The 22,503-nt window shown below is 40.7% G+C and overlaps 1 protein-coding gene across 3 annotated transcripts in view; it reads left to right on the top strand.

The window, feature by feature from the left end:
• Positions 1-21,026, top strand: part of adamts3 (ADAM metallopeptidase with thrombospondin type 1 motif, 3) — a 135,821-nt gene extending 114,795 nt beyond the window's left edge. For all 3 annotated transcript variants that reach the window (XM_026187150.1, XM_026187149.1, XM_026187147.1), the window contains 5 exons: positions 6,877-7,033; positions 8,180-8,312; positions 14,345-14,552; positions 16,751-16,868; positions 19,742-21,026. In XM_026187150.1, the coding sequence (XP_026042935.1) occupies positions 6,877-7,033; positions 8,180-8,312; positions 14,345-14,552; positions 16,751-16,868; positions 19,742-20,211 (1,086 nt within the window). In that variant the 3' untranslated portion in view covers positions 20,212-21,026. The remainder of the gene's footprint in view (positions 1-6,876; positions 7,034-8,179; positions 8,313-14,344; positions 14,553-16,750; positions 16,869-19,741) is intronic.
• Positions 21,027-22,503: the final 1,477 nt, after the last annotated feature.

Here is a 22,503-nt window from a genome sequence, read left to right as displayed (position 1 = left end):
ATGGGTTCTCTAGAGTGTGGAGAGTGTAATATCCTCAGGAAGTGGCTTTTCACTGGGCAAATATTTAAAAAGTCTCTTGAATGAGCCACGAATGGTGACAAAAATAATTTGTAATAATTTGTAATGGTACAAATATTCATGTTAGACAAGGACTTACAGCATAAGTTAGTGCGCATCTAAGTGGTTCACATTGGTGGTGCACAGTCAGTCATTAATCAAGCTTCAAATACATGACAAATATTGTTATACACCATAGAGCAGGGGTGGGCAACTCCAGGCCTCGAGGGCCGGTGTCCCTGCAGGTTTTAGATGTCCTTGAACCAACACAGCTGATTTAAATGGCTAAAAAAGCTCCTCAACATGTCCTGAAGTTCTCCAGAGGCCTGGTAACGAACTAATCATGTGATTCAGGTGTGTTGACCCAGGGTGAGTTGAAGAAAGTTCTTCACAGTAAAGTTTTTGTGCATGCAGCTTGATGGAAATGCATCGTCTCACATTTCGATAAGAGACATATTTTACATAAAATTCATGAAAGCCATTCAGAAGCATTTCCACATTCAGTGCATTCAGTGCACCTTTTTTGACTCTTTAACATCAGATTATTGCATTCATCTGATTATCACCCTGTTATGCTCACAAGCCAGTGAATTACAGCACAATAAGCAGTGTGAATGAGCTAGTTTTACCACAATACAGCAGCTATAATCATCAGATGCGCCTTCTTCCCCAGATGCTTTGCCTGTTTTTATGAAAATGCGATGAATATCCAGCAGAATATTTTACATGCAGCTCGTGAGCAAGTAGGAATAATTAGTAACTCTGCTTCCACGATAGAATTGACTGACAATGAGCGTTAATACACTTTTACATGTCAGCACTCATGTTTACTCAGATTTTCTTATTTTCTTATGTATTTTTAACTCTGATCGTAGAAATAGATACTTGTTCAGCCTCCTCCAAATCAACTCCAAGCTGCACGTGATGGCTTTGGTGAAACTTTAAAATTCAAATGCCATGGATACAGTCAGGGCCGTGAGAATTTGGACGTTATTTATTTATTATTTTTCCTCCATAATGGTCTACTAGGCCACGGGGGTCAAACTCCAGTCTTCGAGGGCTGGTGTCCTGAAACTTTTCCATGTGTCTCTGCTGCAACACACCTGAATAACATTAGTAGGCCATTAGCAAGACTCTGTGTCATGCATGCTGAGGTGGCAGTTCAGCTGCTTGATTCATGTTACAGCAGCTCAAGAGTGAAATAACGTAGTGCAATAAAAGTACTTTTAGCAGTACACTTTTCCAAACACTTAGATGTGTCCTTGATCCAACACGGCTGATTTAAATGGTTAAATGTAGGGATGGGTATTGATAAGATTTTAACGATTCGATTCCTTATCGATTCTTTTTTTTTTTTTTAAAGGAGAACACTAAAGTCGATTAGCTTAGAACTGTGTTTTATATCTTCTCTTTGAACAAGATAGAAATTTAGGAGTAACATGGCCTTACAAACCCAACAGTGAGATCTTAAGAGAGCCACAGCCTACGGCTCTTCAATGGGGTGTCACAGGGTCCCCAGGAAAAAAAATGTATATGTAAAATAATAAAATAAATATTCTCCTGTAGCAATAACAAAGTTTAACATAAATTATTCTGTAGCAATTACACAAGAATATCCAGTAATGTCCTGCCTACAATTAAACACATTCACTTACCAAAGTGAAATCGGGGGCATCTGCTGTGGCAAATGGGTGCAAGCCTTTGACCACAAACTGAGTCACTGCTCGGTGACATTCGTCTATCCTGGCCTGAAAGGAGACGCTACCGGTAGACTGCAGCGAGAACTGGCAACATCTGAGCCAGACTCTGTCTGTCTCATCATGGTTATCTAAATGCAACGCACAGTAATAGCAGGTTTTGTAATAAGGTAAATCGCGCTAACATAATATTCAATGCTAATTGATTAGTTACCTGCAGTATTAACGGGAGAGGACGTGGAAACGCTACCGCTGCTGCTGGGTTGAGCTTCGCTAGTCCGGAGCGGATCAAAAACACGACATTCGTTGAAAGCAATCGCGTGTTTTTTGAGCAAATGCTTTTGCATGTTCGTAGTGTTTCCTCCCTTTGATGAAATCTCTACTTTGCAAGTATTGCACGTTGCCCTGTTGTCATCCTTTCTCATAAAGTGTAACCAAACTTTTGAGCGTTTGTGCCGCTCAGGCGCCGTGTTTCCTACTGGGTAAAAGACGCTACTCAACGTGATGACGTCATTCGGGGCGACTGGAATCGATAAGGGAATCGTTTTTAAAAGTGGCAAACGATTCCAAGGAATTGAAACAGTGGGAACCGGTTCTCAACAAGAACCAGTTTTCGATACCCATCCCTAGTTAAATGACCTCCTCAATATGTCTTGAAGTTCTCCAGAGGCCTGGTGATTCAGGTGTGTTGACCCAGGTGAGATCTGAAACCTGCAGGACACCAGCTGCAGAAAACTGGACTTTGATGCTGGTTTGTGTGCCTCGCTCCCTTCAGTTTTGTTTCCGGTGACTGAGAGTCTGCTCTGCTGGGTTCAGATCAGGTGTTTTTAAAAATATTCCATGTCTTTACCTTTAGAATCTATTGAGCTGCTTTTGCATTTACGTCAGATTATTATCCATTAGCCTTGTGAAGCTCCATCTGATGACGTTTGCAGTGCTTGGCTCAATCTGAGCAGAGAGCATACAGTATCTCTGTACCCTTCATCCTGCTACTTCTATCAGCAGTCACATCATCAATAAACGCCTGCTCCTACTGGCAGACGTACGTGCCCATGCTGTAACTTGGCCTCATTTACATCAGGCATCGACACATCTTTGGCCTCGGACAGTTTTCAGTGAAGAGCAAACATAAATTTAATCCTTGGAATCAACTGCATATCTCATATCTGCTTAATATGAATAACAAGGGAGCAGCTTGTTAGGAAGCCTGTGAAACTGGTTTTCAGTCAGCTGCTCAAATATTTTCAGCCTCTGGAACTGTGGAGGACTACGTACAAAAATAGCTGTAATTCTGAAACAGTTATTGCAATACTTGATAAACCTGCTAAATTAATGACTGTGCCTTAACTGATTTATTTAAATCCACTGTGGTGATTCACAGTAGTGGAATTACAATTCTTTGAATGTGGGTGCTTGTTGTTAAAAGGGTTGTGTGGCATTTGAGTTGGGTTTTTTTGTTCTTTTTTTGGGGGGGGCATATATTTATGTGTAAATATAATAAATATATAAGTCGAGCTAACACTTGGCACTTTGAAATTGAATGCCTAAAGGACCTGGTGACCATGCGAACAACTATTTTCACAACTGTGTGTCTGAATGACATTAACGAAACAAACCCGTGCACACGGATCAATGGAGAAATGTTTTTTCCAGCATCAGAAAAGGGTAACGCTGACTCTCAGTCATCCCAAAAGACATGAAGAGAACTGAAGTAGTGCATAAAATTGAGTCAGTGCCCTGAAGACCAGACTTTAACTGCCTATTAGGACAGTTTTACAGCCAGTCCCACTGCAGCAGGGGACCGTCTCATTCAAAATGCTCCCACAGGTCGAAAAACAGTCAGAGTTACTAATGAGACCATAGCCAGCAGCGAGGAGGAAAAAATGCAAAATTAATAGCTGCGTTACATTCATCACTTATAAACTGGACGTTTAGTGATGATTTTCACTGGACTTTTCACATCCCCTTTATCACTAATGATGAGTTTTGACACCTCAGGAAATATCAGTGAAGATGTGGGTAGAGTAATTTCCAGGTTTTTCCAGGGGCAGCTGCACAGGCAGAGACCCCCTCACTAACATCTGATGTACATCCAGCCGGCTGAAATATGGGCTGCTGCTGGTAGACTTTCAAGGGGTAAAGAAGAGGAAGTGATCAAATGATGCAGTCATGGCTGACAGGGTGATTTATTTATTTTCCCCTGGTTTCTGTTTATTAGAATCTCATCTAGTCTCAAGTCTCACTTGTATGAGAAGCTTGTTAAAAAACAAAGAAACTACTTTCTATTTTTCTAATCATCGTTTTTCTCTCGTGGACATCAACTCTAATTTCTTGCATGTCACATCAGTCGACTTTTCTAAATTGCCACGTCTGGGATATTTGCTGTTTTTCTTTTATGACAGGAAAATAATTAGACAGGCGTGTTTGTTCCAAACGTATCGAAGAGAACAGATGTGACAGAAACTGATGAGTTTTCCCAGGAACAGAGCTTTGTCAGAAAAACACGAGCGACGTAGCAGGAACTTTCTCCTGCAACTTGAAAAAACATGGAGTTTAATCTCGCAGATTTTAAGGACGCAGTGTGCAAATCGTTTAAATATTTCATGTTCTCTCTGAGTACAAGTCAAGGATAAAAACAAATCGGTAAATCTCTTTGTCTTTGATTAAGACACTTAAAAAAGTGCTTACAAAGTCATTAAGAAAACCTCTACATGAGTGTGAACATGTAAATGCACAAAACCAAAGAATCCAAATGTGCTGCAGTTATGACAGATTATAATGGAAGTGACTGCAAACTGGCAACAATAACTTACCCAGCTGTTAGTTTGTGACAGTGTGAACATCGAAACATCACCACCATTGTCTGTGACCCCAGAAATATGTTTCAGTTGTGTGTCTCTGCAACATGTGTTGTCAACTCAATGAAGATAATATTTGCTGATAAGTCGTCTGGGCTTGGATGTGTGTTTTCTTGAACAGGATCAAATGTTTTACTTTTATAAGTCTTTCCTAAAACATTTAATGAATCTGTCTCAGCGTGAGTGTTTGCAAAGCAACAATACACAAACAAGTGCAGAGATTGCAGTTCCTTAATTGGCTACTCGAGTCTGACTCCAAAAGCCAGTCAAACCCCACAGACTCAAAAATAAACATGTTAGATTAAAAATTCCAGTTTGATATTTTCCTGTCATAATTATAAATACTTGAAACTCAACCTACAGTATTTATAATGAAGGCCTGCTCTGAGTGGGAGTTGGGTGGATCCTTTAACCTGAACTCATCTGTGGATGAATCTTCCAAACTTTAATCGTTAGCACTGAACCCTCTCATCTACGATCACATCTGATTAACAAAGATGGTGAGATCCACAATGAACCAGTGTCTAACCTCCAGACAGGAGACTTGTATGAGTACAAGAGGAACAGACTCTGAACACCATGCATTTCTTTCCTAGGACTCCTGACATTACACTCAAATGTTGCCTTGCACCTGTAATAGTTCAGCAAACGATCATCCGCTGACGAAAACACAGTTTAAAGGTTGCCAAGCAAATTAAATAATCGTCTGTGGCACATAACAAAGCTTTAAATCTCTAATGCAAATGTCCCGCTGGTCCGTATAGATGCTCGAGTGGTTTCGGCTCCATTTGTGATTCCAGCACTTAAAATGTTACTCTGTGAATTGAAGTCACGGCTCATATCTGTTAATGCGGCAGCACGTTAGCTTCTAAACCAAAGCAGAACACAGGGAACAGGGAGGTCTGTGAATCCTCACTGCTGGGTACAGTTAGGAACAAAAGCTGCTGCTGCACTGCAAGCCCAGGCGCTTTTGTTAGGCTTCATTTCCTTTCTACACTAAGGTCTAACACGAGGAACGCCTTCTCTTTGCAATGGCAGTGCAAGAGTCTCCAGGTATTGCCTGGGCTGAATTGCTAATTGACCACACTTGGTGAGGTGTAAATGGTAAATGGCCTGTATTTGTGTAGCGCTTTACTAGTCCCTAAGGACCCACTGGGGCGCACTGACAGAGGCGAGGCTGCCGGACACTGGCGCCACCGGGCCCTCTGACCACCTCCAGTAGGCAACGGGTGGAGTGTCTTGCCCAAGGACACAACGACCGAGACTGTCCAAGCCGGGGCTCGAACAGGCAACCTTCCGATTACAAGGCGAACTCCCAACTCTTGAGCCACGACACTAGTAGCTGCTGGGACTTCGAGTCACCGCTTTCCAACCAGGACAGGCTTCTAGACTTGAATGACTGAAAGAAAGAAAACGTCCGTAGCTCATTTCCTCTTCAGCTGTTTTTCAAACTGCTTTAATGTTAGCGAGTCTTGTAAAAATGAAATAAACACCAAACATTTCATATTTCCATCTGGCTGCTCTGCTTTGCAGTGAGCCTGACCTGAAGGGCACCTGAGTACAAAACAGACAAGTCTCCTTTTTAAAGAAAGACTCTAAAGTATGTTCAAAAAGTTTAACACTGCATTCTCCTTTGAAAAGACTTCATTCAGCGAGACCTAAAAGCCAAAAGGTAGATGCTGAAATGCTGAGATTTTCTCCATGTTCCTCCTTTCTGTAGCACAGTAATAGACACTCTGTGGTGAAGAGGTGACGACGTAATGTTTGAATTTGAAGTCAACTGCTGAATTTTATTTCACTTCAAGGCTACTCTTCATAACTTAAATTATTACTCATCTTGTGTTTTTTGTATTACACGATGATGCAAAATGAATGGCACACACCATGAAAAGCTGTCGATTACACATTTACACAAAAGCCTTTCATAGGTTTTAAAGAGTTGTTAATTCCACAAATGAAATATTCTTTTTTTCCTGCAAGCCTGTCAGTTATCCTGTCAGTTATGCGTCTTTCACCTTCAAACTTTATATATCGTGTCTTTTAATATAATTGTAAATCTTAAACTGATCCAGATGAAAAGCTCTGAGACGGGGACACGAGCAAAACTGGTGCATCTCAACTTGCCCATGAATTCTCCTCTCTATTTCCTCCATTATCTGCCACCCAATCAGGAGCCGTGTTTGAGAGAGGGCAATCTTTCTGCGTGTTTTGATATTAGACACGGAGGATGATGGTATAATGGTTTAACTTCCTTTGATTTCTAGATTATACCAAAGGACAATGAGACACGGTCGACTCTGATGTATAAGTACATCATCCATGAAGATTCGGTGCCCATCAACAATAACAATGTCATCCAGGAGGAGACCTATGAGTGGGCTCTGAAGAGCTGGTCTCCATGTTCCAAGCCATGTGCTGGAGGTAAACTCAGAAACTACCTTCACTTAAAAAAAAAAATGAATGAAGACGAATAAATACTTTTCATCTAATTATTAAAATTGTATATTGAAGTTTCATATTCAGTCATTCAGTCTATAGGTGTTTGTGATGATCTGCTTTTATCCACATTCTCAAGCTTTGAAGTAAGAAATTATTGACTGAGTGAGCTAATTAAACCAAATATTTTGTCTTCAAACAAGATGATTGACATGCATTTGTTATATGCACTTCTAACCACAAAGTCTTTTCATTTGCATGGATACGTAGAATATCGAAAAGGTGTTATTGGCAGTACTCACTGTTTCTTAGTGTAGGAAAGATAAGGTTGGTACTTGATATAAGATTGATTTTTGCTACCCTAACCTTTTTTTTCTTTTCTCCCGATGGTCATGAGTCCTAAAAAAACTTCATTTATCATTTTTCTACTGTGTTTTTTGGTATTATTCATATGTCAAATGTTATGTTTGGTTTTTAAACATCCCTGTGCGAAGAGCATCAGCATTTCAAATCTGCAGAATTGGCCACCAAAGATGTCACTGTGAGCTTAAATTTCACGACTTCATAGCTGCAAATATTTCAAACAAAGAAACAAACTGATACAACATTAATATTTGTCAAATTTTGCATCTTATTATATCTACTTGATATGTGACCTCTACTCTGACCTTTAGTGTGGGAACAGCATGAAATTTGTAATCCTGCAAAAGAAAATTACACATTTTTCCAGCTTACTAAATATCCCATAATGGTAAATGGAGTGTTTCTGATGCAACACTTTTATACTCGAGTACTTAAAGCACTTTCGTGTCTCATTCACACATTCACACTTGAACTGTTAACTGCAGTTCTTTCCCTTTTTGATGTTGCACATGCTTGTGTTATATTTATATTAGCCTGAATACACCTCTAAGATTTTATGTCAGCAGGCTTAAGCTCGCTGGTATTTAACTTAAAAGTAGACAAAAGCTTTAAGACATATTTTAAACTTAAAGGAAATTAGATATAAAAATGTGACTTGAGTAATTGCAAAGGAACTTTGAAGTTTGAAAGTCAAACCCCAGTAAAAGGATGTGAACTGTCTTTCTAATTAAAACATGGGGTTTTTGGGGGTGGGGGTTTTCTGGACAGGGTTTCAGTACACCAAGTATGGATGTCGGAAAAAGGGAGACACCAAGATGGTTCATCGAGGCTACTGCGACGCTGGCAAGAGGCCCAAACCCATCCGAAGAATGTGTAACCTTCAGGACTGCACACAGCCTCAGTGAGTACAGGCCTCCCCTCATCCTCCAGCTAAAGAAAGGTTTCTGTTAAACTTCTACTCAAGCTGGACCTGACGAACATGTTGCCAGCATTAAGTCTCAGTCATTCCCAGTGGGACTGACTCCACCAGAGTTGCCCTTTGCCACTCTTTCTCTTCATCAGTGGCAACTTATGAACATAATTTCTAAGTGCAGCCGAGGAGCAGAGGGTATCACAGCCAGTGGTCTCGAGAGCTCGTCAGGGCTTTTTGTGGACGACGTGGCCCTCTTGGCTTCATCAAATGGCGACGTCCAGCTGACACTTGAGGAGTTTGCAGCTGAATTTGAAGTGTTTGGGTCGGGAATTAGCACTTGCAGGTCTGAGGCCATGGTTCTCAGATGGAAAAGAGTGGAGTGCAAAATCAGTGTAGGGGATGAATTTCGTCCTCAAGTGCCAGAGTTTAAGTATATCAGGGGCTTGTTGAAGAAATTGACAGTAGGATTGGTCCTGCCTCGGCAGTGTTGCAGACGTTTTACTGGTCTGTTGTCAGTCTACATTCTTGCCCTCCATGGCCAAGATCTGCAGGTAGCAACCCAAAGAATACCTTTGTGAGCTCAAAAGAGACGTACCCTCCTGCATATCGACAGGAGTCAGCTGACGTGGACGCCTCCTAGATGAGGCATTTTGGGCGTGTCCAACTTGGAGGAAGCTGCAGAGCCAGGACACACTTGAGAGGTGTCTTGTGTCTCCTTACGTTTTCACAGGAGCAGTAGGTAAATGCCTTTGTCAGCATCATTTAAATTTCAATTATCTGTTTCTTATCACTGGACTGTGCTAGTTGCCAAAGTGCTGCTCATAGGGGGTCATATGATTGTTGGGTGTTTCTCCGTATGTGTTATTGTAGGGTCGACCTTACAATATAAAACACCTTGAGGCGTCTTTCGTTATGATTTGGCGCTGTATGAATAACACTGAATTGAACTGAAAAGAGTGAGACTGTTACACTATTAATCGAACTGTGCTTATTTTACAAATCTTGATTGGACATCATGCTGTCATTAACTTGGTGTTCAGTGGTTCACACACGTTTCCTGCTTCAGCTGGGAGTGCTCTTCATGTTTCATTCAGTTCACAGGCCGCCTCAGATCTTCAGAGACCAACCAAAGTTGAAAAGGTCAGCGTGCAGTGACCTGTGGGCACGTTTACTCTTCAGTGTGACTTGTTAGTTGAGCAATGAGTTGTGAGAAAAATCACAGCAGTCTGTTGTAAAGACACATAATCATGTAAGGGAAAAACTGCCTCCGGAGTGATAACACAGCTCTGCTGCGTGTAGCTGTTACGCTGATAAAAGAAGCGCGACTGTGAATGGAAAATGAAAGGCGTAAGCTTAACGTCTGCTGACCTCTGAAAATGCAAATGAAATCATCCATCCAAATTTCACACTTCCTTTCACAGCTCATCAGCCTGCTTAAGAACTCTGAGATGATGCAGCACACAGGAAGCTAATGCTACACGTAAGCTGTCCCGTTTAGCTTTAAACCAAAACTCCAGAGAAGAGATCATAAAGCTCCTGAGATCTAACGCTGGATGATTCACTCACTGCTGTTTTGGAAACGGATTGAGTGCGATTGACTTCCCTTTGGGGGGGAGGGATTTGGCTGCAGCTCAGAGCGGAGCTCCGTTTGAACTAATAGAGCAAATGTCTCCTGGGCACGACGTTTTCTCTTGTTATCATTTTCTTAGAAAGGAAACTTGCCTTGTGTATCTTAATGGAAGAACATACGTTTTTCAGATGTGTAGTGTTTTGATGTCACTGTTGTCTTTAAGAATTTGTTCCAGTGTAGCTGTGAAAATAATTATCTGTGATTTTTTTTGTTTTCATGGTCCTTAGTAGATGAATGAGTTTCTTGGCGTTTCCGGGGCCTTTCATAAAGCCAGAATTAATTTGACATTTATCTAATGGAGTATGGTACCATCTACATCATGTTGCTGATGTTCCCGATCTCCAAATAGAAACCTGCTTTTCATTTGGTGTCACTGTGACCTTGGATGTTACTGTATTTATGCCCCAGACTTTGCAATTATTAATTGGGGGATAAAAGTGGAGGAGACAGCAAATGGCCTTGGGTGGAGATCCAGGCCGCTGTAGTGAACCTCACGGCATCGATCGCCTGCGCAACCCGTGAGTTAAACTGGTGCCCTGAGATAATGGCTGTCCTTCATTGAGTGATAAAGTTCTCATTGTGAGGATGGAAGTGCAGTGGGAGCCTCAGTCACAAATGTCTTAGCTATGAGACTGTGGTTCGCGCTCTCTTTGTACATGCACTTTGTGTAGCTTTCTTTTCATTTGCAGACGCGTTTCCTTTTCAGTCAGGTTTAGGCTCTAACAGCTGTTTGATAAGGGGCTAGAAAAAGAGTTACAAATGAACCTTAATGCTGTACATTATTATTATTATTATTATTATTATTACTACACAATCACTGCGTTTAAATGTGACACAAAGGGCTCTTCAACAAGTATTTAAAAAGTATGTGATGGATTTGGGTGTGAGAGGTCCTGGTTTCAAGCGCCCACATATGTTACAACCCACTTAAGTGTTATCTGGGATGGGGTGTAACAAAGTGGGGAAAAAAACGTAATAGTTAACGTCAGTGGAACATCATTTAATTTACAATTAAGGCAAAATTAGAACAAAAATAAGACACGGGGAAACTCTAAGCGTCATTGTCTCAGTGGCCGAAATAACAAACAAAACACTCCTTTCTAGCTAAAAAAAAAACTAAAACCACTCTTTAAGTTGCTTGAAGACGTTTCACCTCTCATCCGAGAAGCTTCTTCAGTTCTAAGGTCAAATGGTGGAGAGTCCCAGATATAGAACTGAAGAAGCTTCTCGGATGAGAGGTGAAACGTCTTCAAGCAACTTAAAGAAGTCCAGACGCTTTTCTTTGCAAGCTCCTTTGACTACGATGACCTGGATGACTGAGAACCTTCACAGACATAAAACCACTCTAACTGTAAGAAAACAGAGTACAGAGGCGGAGCTCCCCGTCTAACCACAAAACAGGAGAAAAAGGCTGAAACAAAAATGGCAGAGAAACCCTTCCTGCTTCCACTGTGGATCACTACAATTCCCGTTGTAAAGATACACCTACAAACAAAACAAAGTCACACCAAGCTTCACTAGTTGTGCACAGCTACAGTCCACTACCCGAATCACTGCAGGTGAAAACATTTGGACATGGCAGTCTTTATGCAGTGGCTGACGAGCTGCAACACATCTCATCTGTGGTTAGACCTGAAACACAGGAGGAGAAAGAGCCCTCTCACATGGGCAGAGCCCCTAGAGGTCAGCAACTGTAACAACAGCTACTGTATTTATAATCTCACAGAGCTACTAGCATGGCTTTGTAAAAGCAACACACACCAGAGAACCATCTGTACTAGTTCGATGCACTCTGGTGTGTGTGCTGTTTGTCACGAGTACGTTTGTTTTGGTCTTTTGATTGAATTTTTCAAGTCTGACTGATCATTCAGCATTCAGCATAGGGTCTATAATATAGCACACTCTCTATTATAGACAGACTCACGCAGCAGACACTTGTGCAACTGGAGGCATCTGTGGCCATTTAGGGTTCAGTATCCTGCCAAGGACACATGACATTGTTGTGTTTACAAGGTTCTATAATAAAGGAAGCAAATTAGTACATGCTGTTACCCTGTCAGACCAGGGGCGCCGCTAATGAGGCTGGGTAAGAGAGAGGGGAGAAGAAGAAAGTAGAGAGAGGTAAAAGAGATGGAGCTCCGCTGTAAAGCCTGAAATAAAGTGTTGAACCCAGACGTCGCCTCCGCTGCTTGATTACAAACTCAACAGACATGTAGACCGAAGGAGCCAGGCATCAAACCGCCAGCCTCTGCTGGACTTCCTGACACAGCCACCTCACTCTCAGCATCGTCTGTTTGTCTGATCTCTGTGCACCCATCAGTTATTGTCTAATTACTTTGCATTTCAGTGTTTTTGTTGCTTTCAGAATCACATTTTAAATCCTTCTCCACATGCAAGCTCATGAATGAGTTATAACATAAAAGTCCAAATATTCTACCTCAGTAAGTGAATGATGAAGAAGATTGTAGCGTCTAAATGGGTCTTTGCAGTCTCTCAGGGCTTTCACTCTGTGCTTTATGTATATAAATGATGTGCATGGTCATGTTCAGGTACTTGGTCAGACCTTTGAAGAGGAAGGCAAATTGCCTAAATAGCTGGATTTTGTTTTCTTTTTCCCATCATTGTTCCACCTTGCTTCACAACGTGAGGCCAAGGTTTTTGTGAATCTTGAGGACGCTCTGATGAAAGAGATGAGAAAAGTCAAAGAGGATGTTTGCATCGCTGCACCTTAAAGGATAGAAATGCATCAACTCACGACTGATGTGGGATCATGAAGCTGGCGTATTTTCACATTTAGTTTAATCAGTCTTACAATGCACAAGAACTTCAATACATACAGTTTTTAATTAAACTCATTCTTCATGTTCACCGAACGTTCGTGAGATTGTTTGGTGAACTCAAGCTGCTCTGGCACATAGTCAGTGTGCAACCCTCGGTATATAAAAGGAGTTTGATTACTGTGTAATCCACCGAAATCTTGCCACAGTAACTTGCCAGGTTTAGCCTACTGGGATAAACTCTGACATGATGCAGCATAATTTGACCTTAGATGGACATAAATTATACTTTTACTACAAAATTATTGGGAAACCTGCCAAGATCCTCTTTAATGGCACCGGAGAAAAGATATGTGCACAGAGCGTTGACTTCTTTTCAGTTTGGCTTCTTTTAGAAAAGTTACAGCACTCAAAATAAAAAGTAAAAAATGTTACTGCCTATTTAAACATTATTATGCAGCCTTTTCGTCCTACGTTGAACAATAATGTTTCTTGACGCATGCAAAAACAGAAAAGCCTGCTCATACAGGGCCTTCATAGAGTTTGGGAAATCTTTGAGAAATGAAGTGCATTCAGAGACCTGCTAGTGTATAGATTAGAGCTAATGGAAATCTAATGTAAGAGGATTCATGCTGAATTTTAAATGTCTTTATTGATTTATGTGGAGGCGTCAGCAGCTTTCTGTGCTGATGGCGTCTTTTGTCTGAGGTGTTTATCTGCGCTCAGGCTTTCTGTTAACAAACATTTCGCCTCTGCATACTAATTCTCGTCAGTGAACAGTGTATCCGAGCCTGCTCCTGGATTCCACGTGTTATTTATTTATTTATTGCTTCCTTCCGTGAAAACTCGACATAAATCGTTTCCCATTTTTCCTGCCCCTTTTCCTCCGTTCAGAAATCCCTTCCTGTTGTGACAGGCCGCATCTAAAAGTATATTTTTACTCAATAATTTATTCACTGCCGATTGATGTATGTAGCAGATTTAACCATCAGTCTTTCTAATATCACTCAGGGGAATTTCCACCTTCCAAAAAGATGTGACGTTATTTTGGAAATCTGCAATAAATACTGCTCGCCTGATTTTTGACCTCAGAAAATCAATTGTTAGTTTTATTATGAAGCATGTTGGTAATTTTTAAATTATGGTCACAGTTGAAGGTTTGATTTGATTGGATTTAAGGTAGAACAGCTGGACACTGGTGCTGGTCTGTTGTGGTGAGCATAAAGGCACAGCTATTGGTTTAAATGGCTGACCTGCATTCATACTTTGACATATGACAAATAGCTTCTCCAGAAGTCTAGAGATGGCTCGAGGGAGCCGATATTCAGAGGAAATGGTTTAAGCAACCAGTAGGAGAGCCTGAAGCAGACGTAGCATACTCTGGAGAGTTTGTGTCCGCTGGCTGGTTTGGGCGCATCTCTCTATCTCAGTGAAGAGTAGATATCATGGCCAAGAGATTCAGTTTTCTTTCTGTTTTTATTTCATTGTTTATTTAATTTTTTATACAGCATATTATTGGAACTGGTCTCTTTTAAAATGTGTACCCCTTGTGTTTACGTCCTCAGTGGCAGTTACCAGGTGACGTCAGTGATCCTGTGTTGTTTTCCCTGCAGATGGATCTCAGAAGAATGGGAGCACTGTACCAAAACCTGCAGCAGCCTAGGCTTTCAGATCCGAACCGTTCGCTGCGTACAGTTCCTGCATGATGGCACGAACCGCTCCATCCACAGCAAATACTGCAGCGGCGAGAAGCCCGAGAGCCGAAGGCCCTGTAACAGAGTGCCGTGTCCTGCCCAGTGGAGGACCGGAGCCTGGTCAGAGGTATCCACCGAATGTATTTGTTCTTCGGGGCGGGGGCCATATTTGTCATATTTTCATGTTTCAGATCTTTTAAAAAAATATGTTATTAAATAAAGGTAATGCAAAAACATACAATATGCAGTTTTTAAATATTCATTTTATTAATTAAAATAAAAATATCCAAACCTACCTGAACCTGTGTGACAAAGTGCAGCAAACTAAACAGCGCATCATTCCACGATATAAAGAAGCAGCTGAGAAACCAACTCACTGACATCTGTCACTTTGGAAAAGGTTGCAAAGACCACTGCTGACCAAAAAGAGTACAAAAGCTCGAATCACATCTGCCAAAAAACATCTGGATCATCGCCGAGACTTTTAGGAACTGACAAGACAAAAGCAGAACTGTCTGCAAGGTTTGAGTCCTGTTACATCTGGCTTCAAGCTAACACTATTTTATTAAAAAACAAACAAACATCAGACGTGGTGGTGCGATGGTATGACCTTAAACAGGCCATTCATGTTTGCAAACCCTCCAGGAAAGACGTGTGGCCTAAATTTCCTCCACAGTGATATGAAACACTCCCATTTATCTGTTTGATTGCAAAGTGTGATTGTGCAAGTGTAGCACAACCGTTTATTGGGTTTAGACGACTGCTTCTTTGTCGCTTTGGGGCAGGTAACTTTGGATGATCTGAAACATGTTAAATATGCAAAAATGGAGAAAATACTAAGGTGGCAAATATTTTACGTTATTGGGTTTGAGCTTGAAAAAGCCATTTTCTTTTGAGTCGCAGATCAAAGAATCGCATCTGAAAGAGTCATTTATATTTGCTGTTTGTCTTTGATGTGAGGGTGAAGAATTTGGTCCCAGACTTTTGTGACTGATTTCATTCTTAATGTAACGTTGTTTTCTGTTCCCGAATGGCACCTCAGCTGACATAGCAGGGGTCTCTGTACAAAGAATCAGGCATCTGTAATATTTAATTTAGAGCCGTGTCGCATCTCATCTGCAAACATGCCAGTTTTACAGCCTGCACTTCCTCCAAATGAGACCTTTAAAAAACCACATCAAAGAATTCAATAAATCAGGCGTCCGGCTGAGTGGCGCGATGCAAAAAAGAGCTAATGAGGTGTGTGTCTTTGTGTTAGTTGTTCATTTGTGTGGGTGGGGTTTTTGTAACATGATTGGGCTACAGCTTCTGATTAGCTATATATATATATATATATATACATATGTATGTATATATATACATATGTATATATATATGTATGTATATATATACATATATATATATACATACATATATATATACATACATACATACATATATACATACATATGTATATACATACATATGTATATACATACATATGTATATACATACATATGTATATACATACGCATATATATATATATACATATGTATATACACATATGTATGTACACATATGTATGTATATATATACATATGTATGTATATATATACATATGTATGTATATATGTATGTATATATGTATGTATATACATATGTATGTATATACATATGTATGTATATACATATGTATGTGTATATATATATATATGTACATATATATATATATGTACATATATATATATATATATACATATATATATATATGTACATATATATATATATGTACATATATATATACATATATATGTATATATAGGCAGGAATCGAACTTGCGATCCTCTGTTCCAAAGGCGTGTAGTTTAACCACTACGCTATCCAGCTGTTATATATATATATATACATACACACACATACACATATATACACATACACAAAGGTTGGGTAAAAAGCCATGTGTCACACACGGGGCCACAGGTGATGCGATTGATTGCTTCAGTATTGCAGTCTTGCAGGTTTATCAATAAATTATTCAAAATGTTGTAACAGAAGAAAGAGGATCTCTCCACCTGGGCCTGTTGAGATTTCAGATGCTGTTTGGCTTCATTTGAGGGCTTTAAGTTTGTTAATTCACCAGACTCCCTGGGTACAAAATAAAGATGTCACTGAAGCAAAGGGCAAAGTGAGACTGAGACAAATACTTTAGTTGTGTGATGTATTCCCAGGATAGTTTCCTAACATATAAAATTCTGAGGAAAGTAAGAAGTGTTGTTTCTTTTTGAACATTAAACCTGAAGCAAATTTTCAGCTCACTTTTCTTATCTTTTCAAACTCTTGCTCAGTGTTCTGTGACGTGTGGAGAGGGGATAGAAAGGCGTTTGATCACCTGCCGGATTGGAGATCAGTGTAACGGAGAAAAGCCCGAAAACGTGAGGCCGTGCAAACCTGGACCCTGCCACGGTAAGAATGTCTGATGGTGCAATCCTCGTAGCAAACATGCAGCGTCTTCTTTTCATTTACTCCATTAACATTTCAGCACATTGTGCTTCCCTCCACATAATCAATAATTCCAACATGCCCGTCTTTCAGTCCAGCAGGTCCTCTAGACAAAATACATAATGCATATCATTTGCTCTTCATTTTAGCAGATTACGTCCTTGATAAAAAAAATACCAAATCTTGCATTTTCCCCTGACCTCGCAGCCAGCCGACGGTTTCCATTTGTTTTTAAATGAAAAGGAAAATCAATCAGCAGCCCCTCGAAACGGGCTCGGTCCATCTAGCCTGCAATAATTCATTAGAAAGTACCAACATTGTTCACGGGTGAGTGCAGTTCACGACCAGGTAGACGGAAGCATCTCTGCTGACATTACAACAACAGTAAAACTTCATTTAAGCATTTCCCGTGATTGATTTAGACTTCGAGTTTTGTGCCACTTCGAAAATTAAATCAGTCACTGCTTGAAGGAAGAAAAATGTATTCAGATGTTAACAGTGCGTCCTTTTACATGCTCTTATTGACTGAAACGTGCCGTCCTGTCACGCTTTCATTTAAAGTCATTTCCTTTAGTGATTTAAAGCCCAGACAATGACATTTGTGAAGAAATAACACATTATTACTCTTACTTTGCTGCTAACGTCATTCTTCCAGTTGGAGCTGCTGTGATGACATTTGAAAGTGTCCAGCGTCTGTATGAAATTGCTTCACCCCACAAAAACTCTACTCTGTGGTAACACAGGAAGGCGTCTGCGTCTGCACGAATGTTTGCTAGACTTTGGTTTGAAATGCATCAAAGCAAGTAAGGCCGAAGGAATCATCCCATTCTGCTTTGATCGAAAGCTCATTCATAGATCTAATGGAATAACACTTTTGTGTCTTCATTAAGTAAACTGCATAATCGCTCACTTTCTATTCTGAGGGGAAACTTCGTGGAGCTTACGATGTCATGTGCATAAATGGCCGACATTGTTTTCAAGCAGTCATGCTTCTAAGTGCATTGTGTGTTAATTAGCTTGTGCTTAATCTACAAATAGAAACATACAAAGGTTAATGACGAAGTCTGCTGCTGTTGGTTGTTTTAAAACCTTTCTGTCACACAACCTTAGAAGAAACCTTTTAGAGATGCTCCAAAAGATTCTTCGTTCATTCATCTGCAATGAGACAAGATGTGAAGGAAGTTCGCCAACAGTCCTGCAAAGATCTGTGAAGAATCTGAGGTTAACATACAAAAACCTGCAGAAAGCTCTACAATGAAGTAAAAACCATGTTATATGTCCAGTGTAGAAAACAAACCTGTATTTTGGCAGATCTCAGTTTTTCAAAAGAACTGAATGTTCCACACAAGATTTCTAGGACAGCGTTTAGCGAACAGATGGGACAAGAGTGTAACTCTTAAGCTACACTGCACACCAAAGCATGCAGGGTCTGGGTGACTTGTATTCAATAAAAATAGAAACACAAACAAACTCAAGGCAGGAGGCTGGCTTAGCGTTTAGGAGACGAGACATCGTGTTAAAGTCAGGACGAGTGAGATGCTGCGACATGTTTGAAGGGGGCTGTCCAGTGATGTAAACAGTTTGGTGTCTATGAGAAGCTAACACAGGTTGATGCTGCTGAAGGACGTTTAACAGGTTACTAAAGTCAAGAGTTTACCTATTTGTACAGCCGTGACAGGACGCGATCACAAACATGAAATTTACAGATTGTGTGTCACTATTCTAGGACAACGTGCAGTGAAACAAAAAAGAGACAAAATCCCCCCAAAGCATTGTGTTTGTTCACAACAGCGATGAAAATCTGAAAATCAGCAAAAGGAGTCCAAACAGAATCCTGCCAAATCCAAACCTTTTCATGGAACTTCTTCTGATTTTAATAACCCGCCCTAAGCCCCTACGTGGCCTTTCTGAGACAGCACACAGATTTTTAAACCAGCGTATTTTATTGATCGTGTCAGTGGAAGTGCATGTCATTTGTAAATGTCGCTGCATGCTTTATGCGAAACATAAATGCCAAGTCAGTATTTAAGTTACAGAGCTACATCTCATAATAATAATAATGTAGCACACTCATAAGTCGGCGAGAGCACATTAAGCTCTCTGCAGGTAGCATTCCAGCTGTTATATATGCATGTGTTTATTTTATCTGTGCATGCTGTGAGTTTATGTAGAACATCGTCCCTCAAAAAGCAAAAGAAGAGGTTTGAATGAACAAAACGTCTGTGGTTTGTTTGGCCGACGCTGCTGTGAGATTATTACCTTTACTTTAAATCTTTACCGTGCTGCCGTGCATATTTATTTATAATTTTAGCCGAGATAAAGGTACTTATTTTGCATTTTTGTGTTAAAGAGCAGCAATTGAATGGCAAAATATTAAACAAGGTAAAAGATCTTTCTGATTAGACCTGAGACATTTTCATGCATGTGCTTAGAAGAGTCGTTGAGGTCTCTGGAAGTCGTTTTAGGACGGATGTAAGTCTTGTTAAGCAACACTCAGCAGTTTTGTTAGAGAAACAAAAGCAGAGTTCTGGTGCCTGAGAGCGTGAGGGGGATGAACCGGAGCCAACACCAAACACGCTTGGAATTGGTTTGTACAGTAGTAGAAGAAACTGGGTCACATCTCCCGTCCAGGCAGAACAGAATGAGCATCGTTATGCTGAATGTGCCGTTAGAATGTGCACAGACACTTTCTTTGCTGTCAGTCTCTAATTAAAAGCAACGCCTCTGCGCTTTGTAAGGCATCCCTTCCTTTCTTTTGATCTCTTTCCAAGGCCATTTAAACTTTCCAGAGTTTTGACACTGCGGCGAGCTTACACTGTATGCTCTTTGACTTACAGATGAGCCGTGTAATGGGGACAAATCCATCTTCTGCCAAATGGAGGTGTTAGCGAGATACTGCTCTATCCCAGGCTACAGCAAGCTGTGCTGCGACTCCTGCAGTAAGCGCACCGGAGCCCTGTCTATGTTCTCGGAGGCGGCTGAGACCGAGGAACACGTTCGCTTCGGATCAGCCTCGCAGCTCCTTGAGACGTTAACGGCCGCAGTAGCGGCCAACGGCACTCGCGGTGGGAAACAAGGCGCGGGCAAAGGATCCGCCACATCGGGCGGTGCAGCAAAACACATCACCACGCCTGCTCCAGTTAAGAAAACCCCATCAAAGATCGCTACAGCACCAAGGCGGGTTCCACGACATACGGACCTCACTGACAGGAAGCTGTCCACCCAGGCTGGTCCTACTCGGGGTCAAAGGTCAAGCAGTTTGGTGGACAGTCGGCAGCCTGTGGCATATTCTGAAGTGGAGCGATGAAAGTCATAGCTTTTGCCTTTAGGACTCGTAATGTACAGTAGATAATCCAGCTTCATCCTGAGTCTTCTCACACCAGAAAACACAGAGAAAGAAAGAAAAGTGCTGGTTCACTTTGTAAGAATTTGACCCTGATACGGACTCTAAATATCTCTTTAACCACCTGCAGCTTCCAGATTGCTGAGGCTGAAACAGCCGTGCTACTTTGCCCTCATACTTCTATATTAATATGAAACAAATATGAAATCATTTCAAGGTGTAGGGGCACGTGAGCCACGGGGAGTTTTCAACCGTGTCAAATGAAAAGCTAAATTACGTTCGTAGTGAATACTTTCAGGGATACAAAACAGCTAAAGGACAGTTCAGTATTCAAAAGATGTTTGTCGCTCTGACTCATACATTCCCGATGTCTGACATTTATTTCATTTTATCACCTTGTTCACTTGTTCAGGCAAATGTTTCTCTAATGTCACCTGCACAGTGAAAACTGAGAGAGCAGGTGGAGGAAGGTGTCTGCATTCCCCCTCCGGACGAGCGGTCGTCTGGTCTCGTTACTGAATAAACCAGACCCCTGCTGCCGGCAGAGCAGCTATGCTGCTGCAGGTATCCAGAGAGAAAGTGTGAGCAGGTGCAGAGACCAGAGCTAATCCAGCTGTGTAGATTTAGTAGAACTCAGAGAGTAAATAGATGCAAGAATTGGTTTAAATGCCTCTTGCATTCCAGTTCATTTAAAAGTGACTCCACTAAAGGCCGCCCATATGGAAAAACTTCTATGATTTACTCATGAAAGTGGCCACTTTCTCATTACTTTCATATATTGTTTTAGTATCCAAAACATACAAGTTTCATTATATAATTTTTCAAGGCATCTTATATCTGTTTTCACTCTTATATGCTTTTCATTCAAGTTTCACACAAGACAGATACAAACTTTATAAGATTTATAAATATCTTTTCCATATGGACACGTTTGCCACATTGGTTCTTTTTGGATAAATCTCAGCTTTACGATGCGTTTAATTGATTGCATCCATATCCTGTCCCCACATTGTGACCTTTGAGGTAGATGTCAGAGTTCGGTGTCATTTTAAAGTTAACAATAGTCAAAGCCAGATCAGCTGAGAATTCCCACTACTTGAATGTTACAAACTGCCAGTTTTCTTGCCAGAAATCGAACTTTAAAGCTCGACTTACAGAAAGTTCAGCCGTCAAAGTATTCAGTGAAAAATGATTTACCGTACTTTAAGTGAATATGAAACACAAACAGAGATGAATTTCCCCGACGCACTATTTATAAAGCTTCCTGTAAATGCTGTACATGAGAATATCAGTATTATTTTAAGAAGGTGGGATGCTTTCAAATACATTTTTAACCAGTTCTGACAGATGTTGGTGCCAGTGTTTACCCTTCCAGGGACTGTTCACATGGGCAGAAAGGGATTATTGACTGATTATTGATGTAGCTTTCCTTTCAAAATGCCATGAAGGTTTCTGTTCTAACTTAAGGAAAAGTCAAAGTGCAGAGAGATGGGATGTTTGATACCTTGTATGACACATTTAAGTTAGTTTTTCATAAACACTGAAAACATGGGGAAAGCTAACCGGCTCTGTCCAAAGAAAACACCACCTATCAGCACCGAAGCATTCATCCTGTTTCTGTGTTTAGTACAGGAACAGCTTTGTTAGACAGAGCTCACTTATTGCTAACAGTCGCTTTGCTGCACCAAGCTGGCTGCCTTTCATATTTAGCTTTGTTCCATGTTTTTCTCTTCTTCTCAGAAATACTTAAGGGCAAAGAAGAGAACTAACTAAAGAGCATGCGCATATAAAATAGACGGTACAACACTCAGGTCAAAGGACCAAAATTATTCATAATACATGTAAAATGTGTTTTTACTTTAGCCTCACTTTTACCGTGACTTTTCGTTAACCTGTGAAAAGAAAGAAATGCAATCCGATATCAGCACACCGCTATAAATCCTTGTCCTGTGAAGCTTTCTGTTTGTGTTTGTTATTGAGGTCATAGAGGGCAGTGATGTGGGAAGGAAGGGAGGCAGCCTATGTAGCCTACACGTCCTCACTGCCTGAAACCTCCATAATCAGGTAAAATCATAAGAACCTTTGAGGAATGTCAGCAAAGAATCTAAATGATGAGTTGTTAGCAGAACTGCTGTGTTAGATTGCATTCGCGTTCACAGGTGAGCCTAATAACTAAAGCTGCATTAGTTGACTTTTGACCACTAGGGACCAGACAAACTCAAAAACAAATTATCTTTAACTTTTAGACACATTAAA

Source organism: Astatotilapia calliptera, chromosome 12 (genome assembly GCF_900246225.1).
Source record: "Astatotilapia calliptera chromosome 12, fAstCal1.2, whole genome shotgun sequence".
Classification (NCBI taxonomy): Eukaryota; Metazoa; Chordata; class Actinopteri; order Cichliformes; family Cichlidae; genus Astatotilapia; species Astatotilapia calliptera.
The sequence above is the reverse complement of the archived record's forward strand: the minus strand, read 5'-3'. Positions and strand labels throughout refer to the sequence as shown.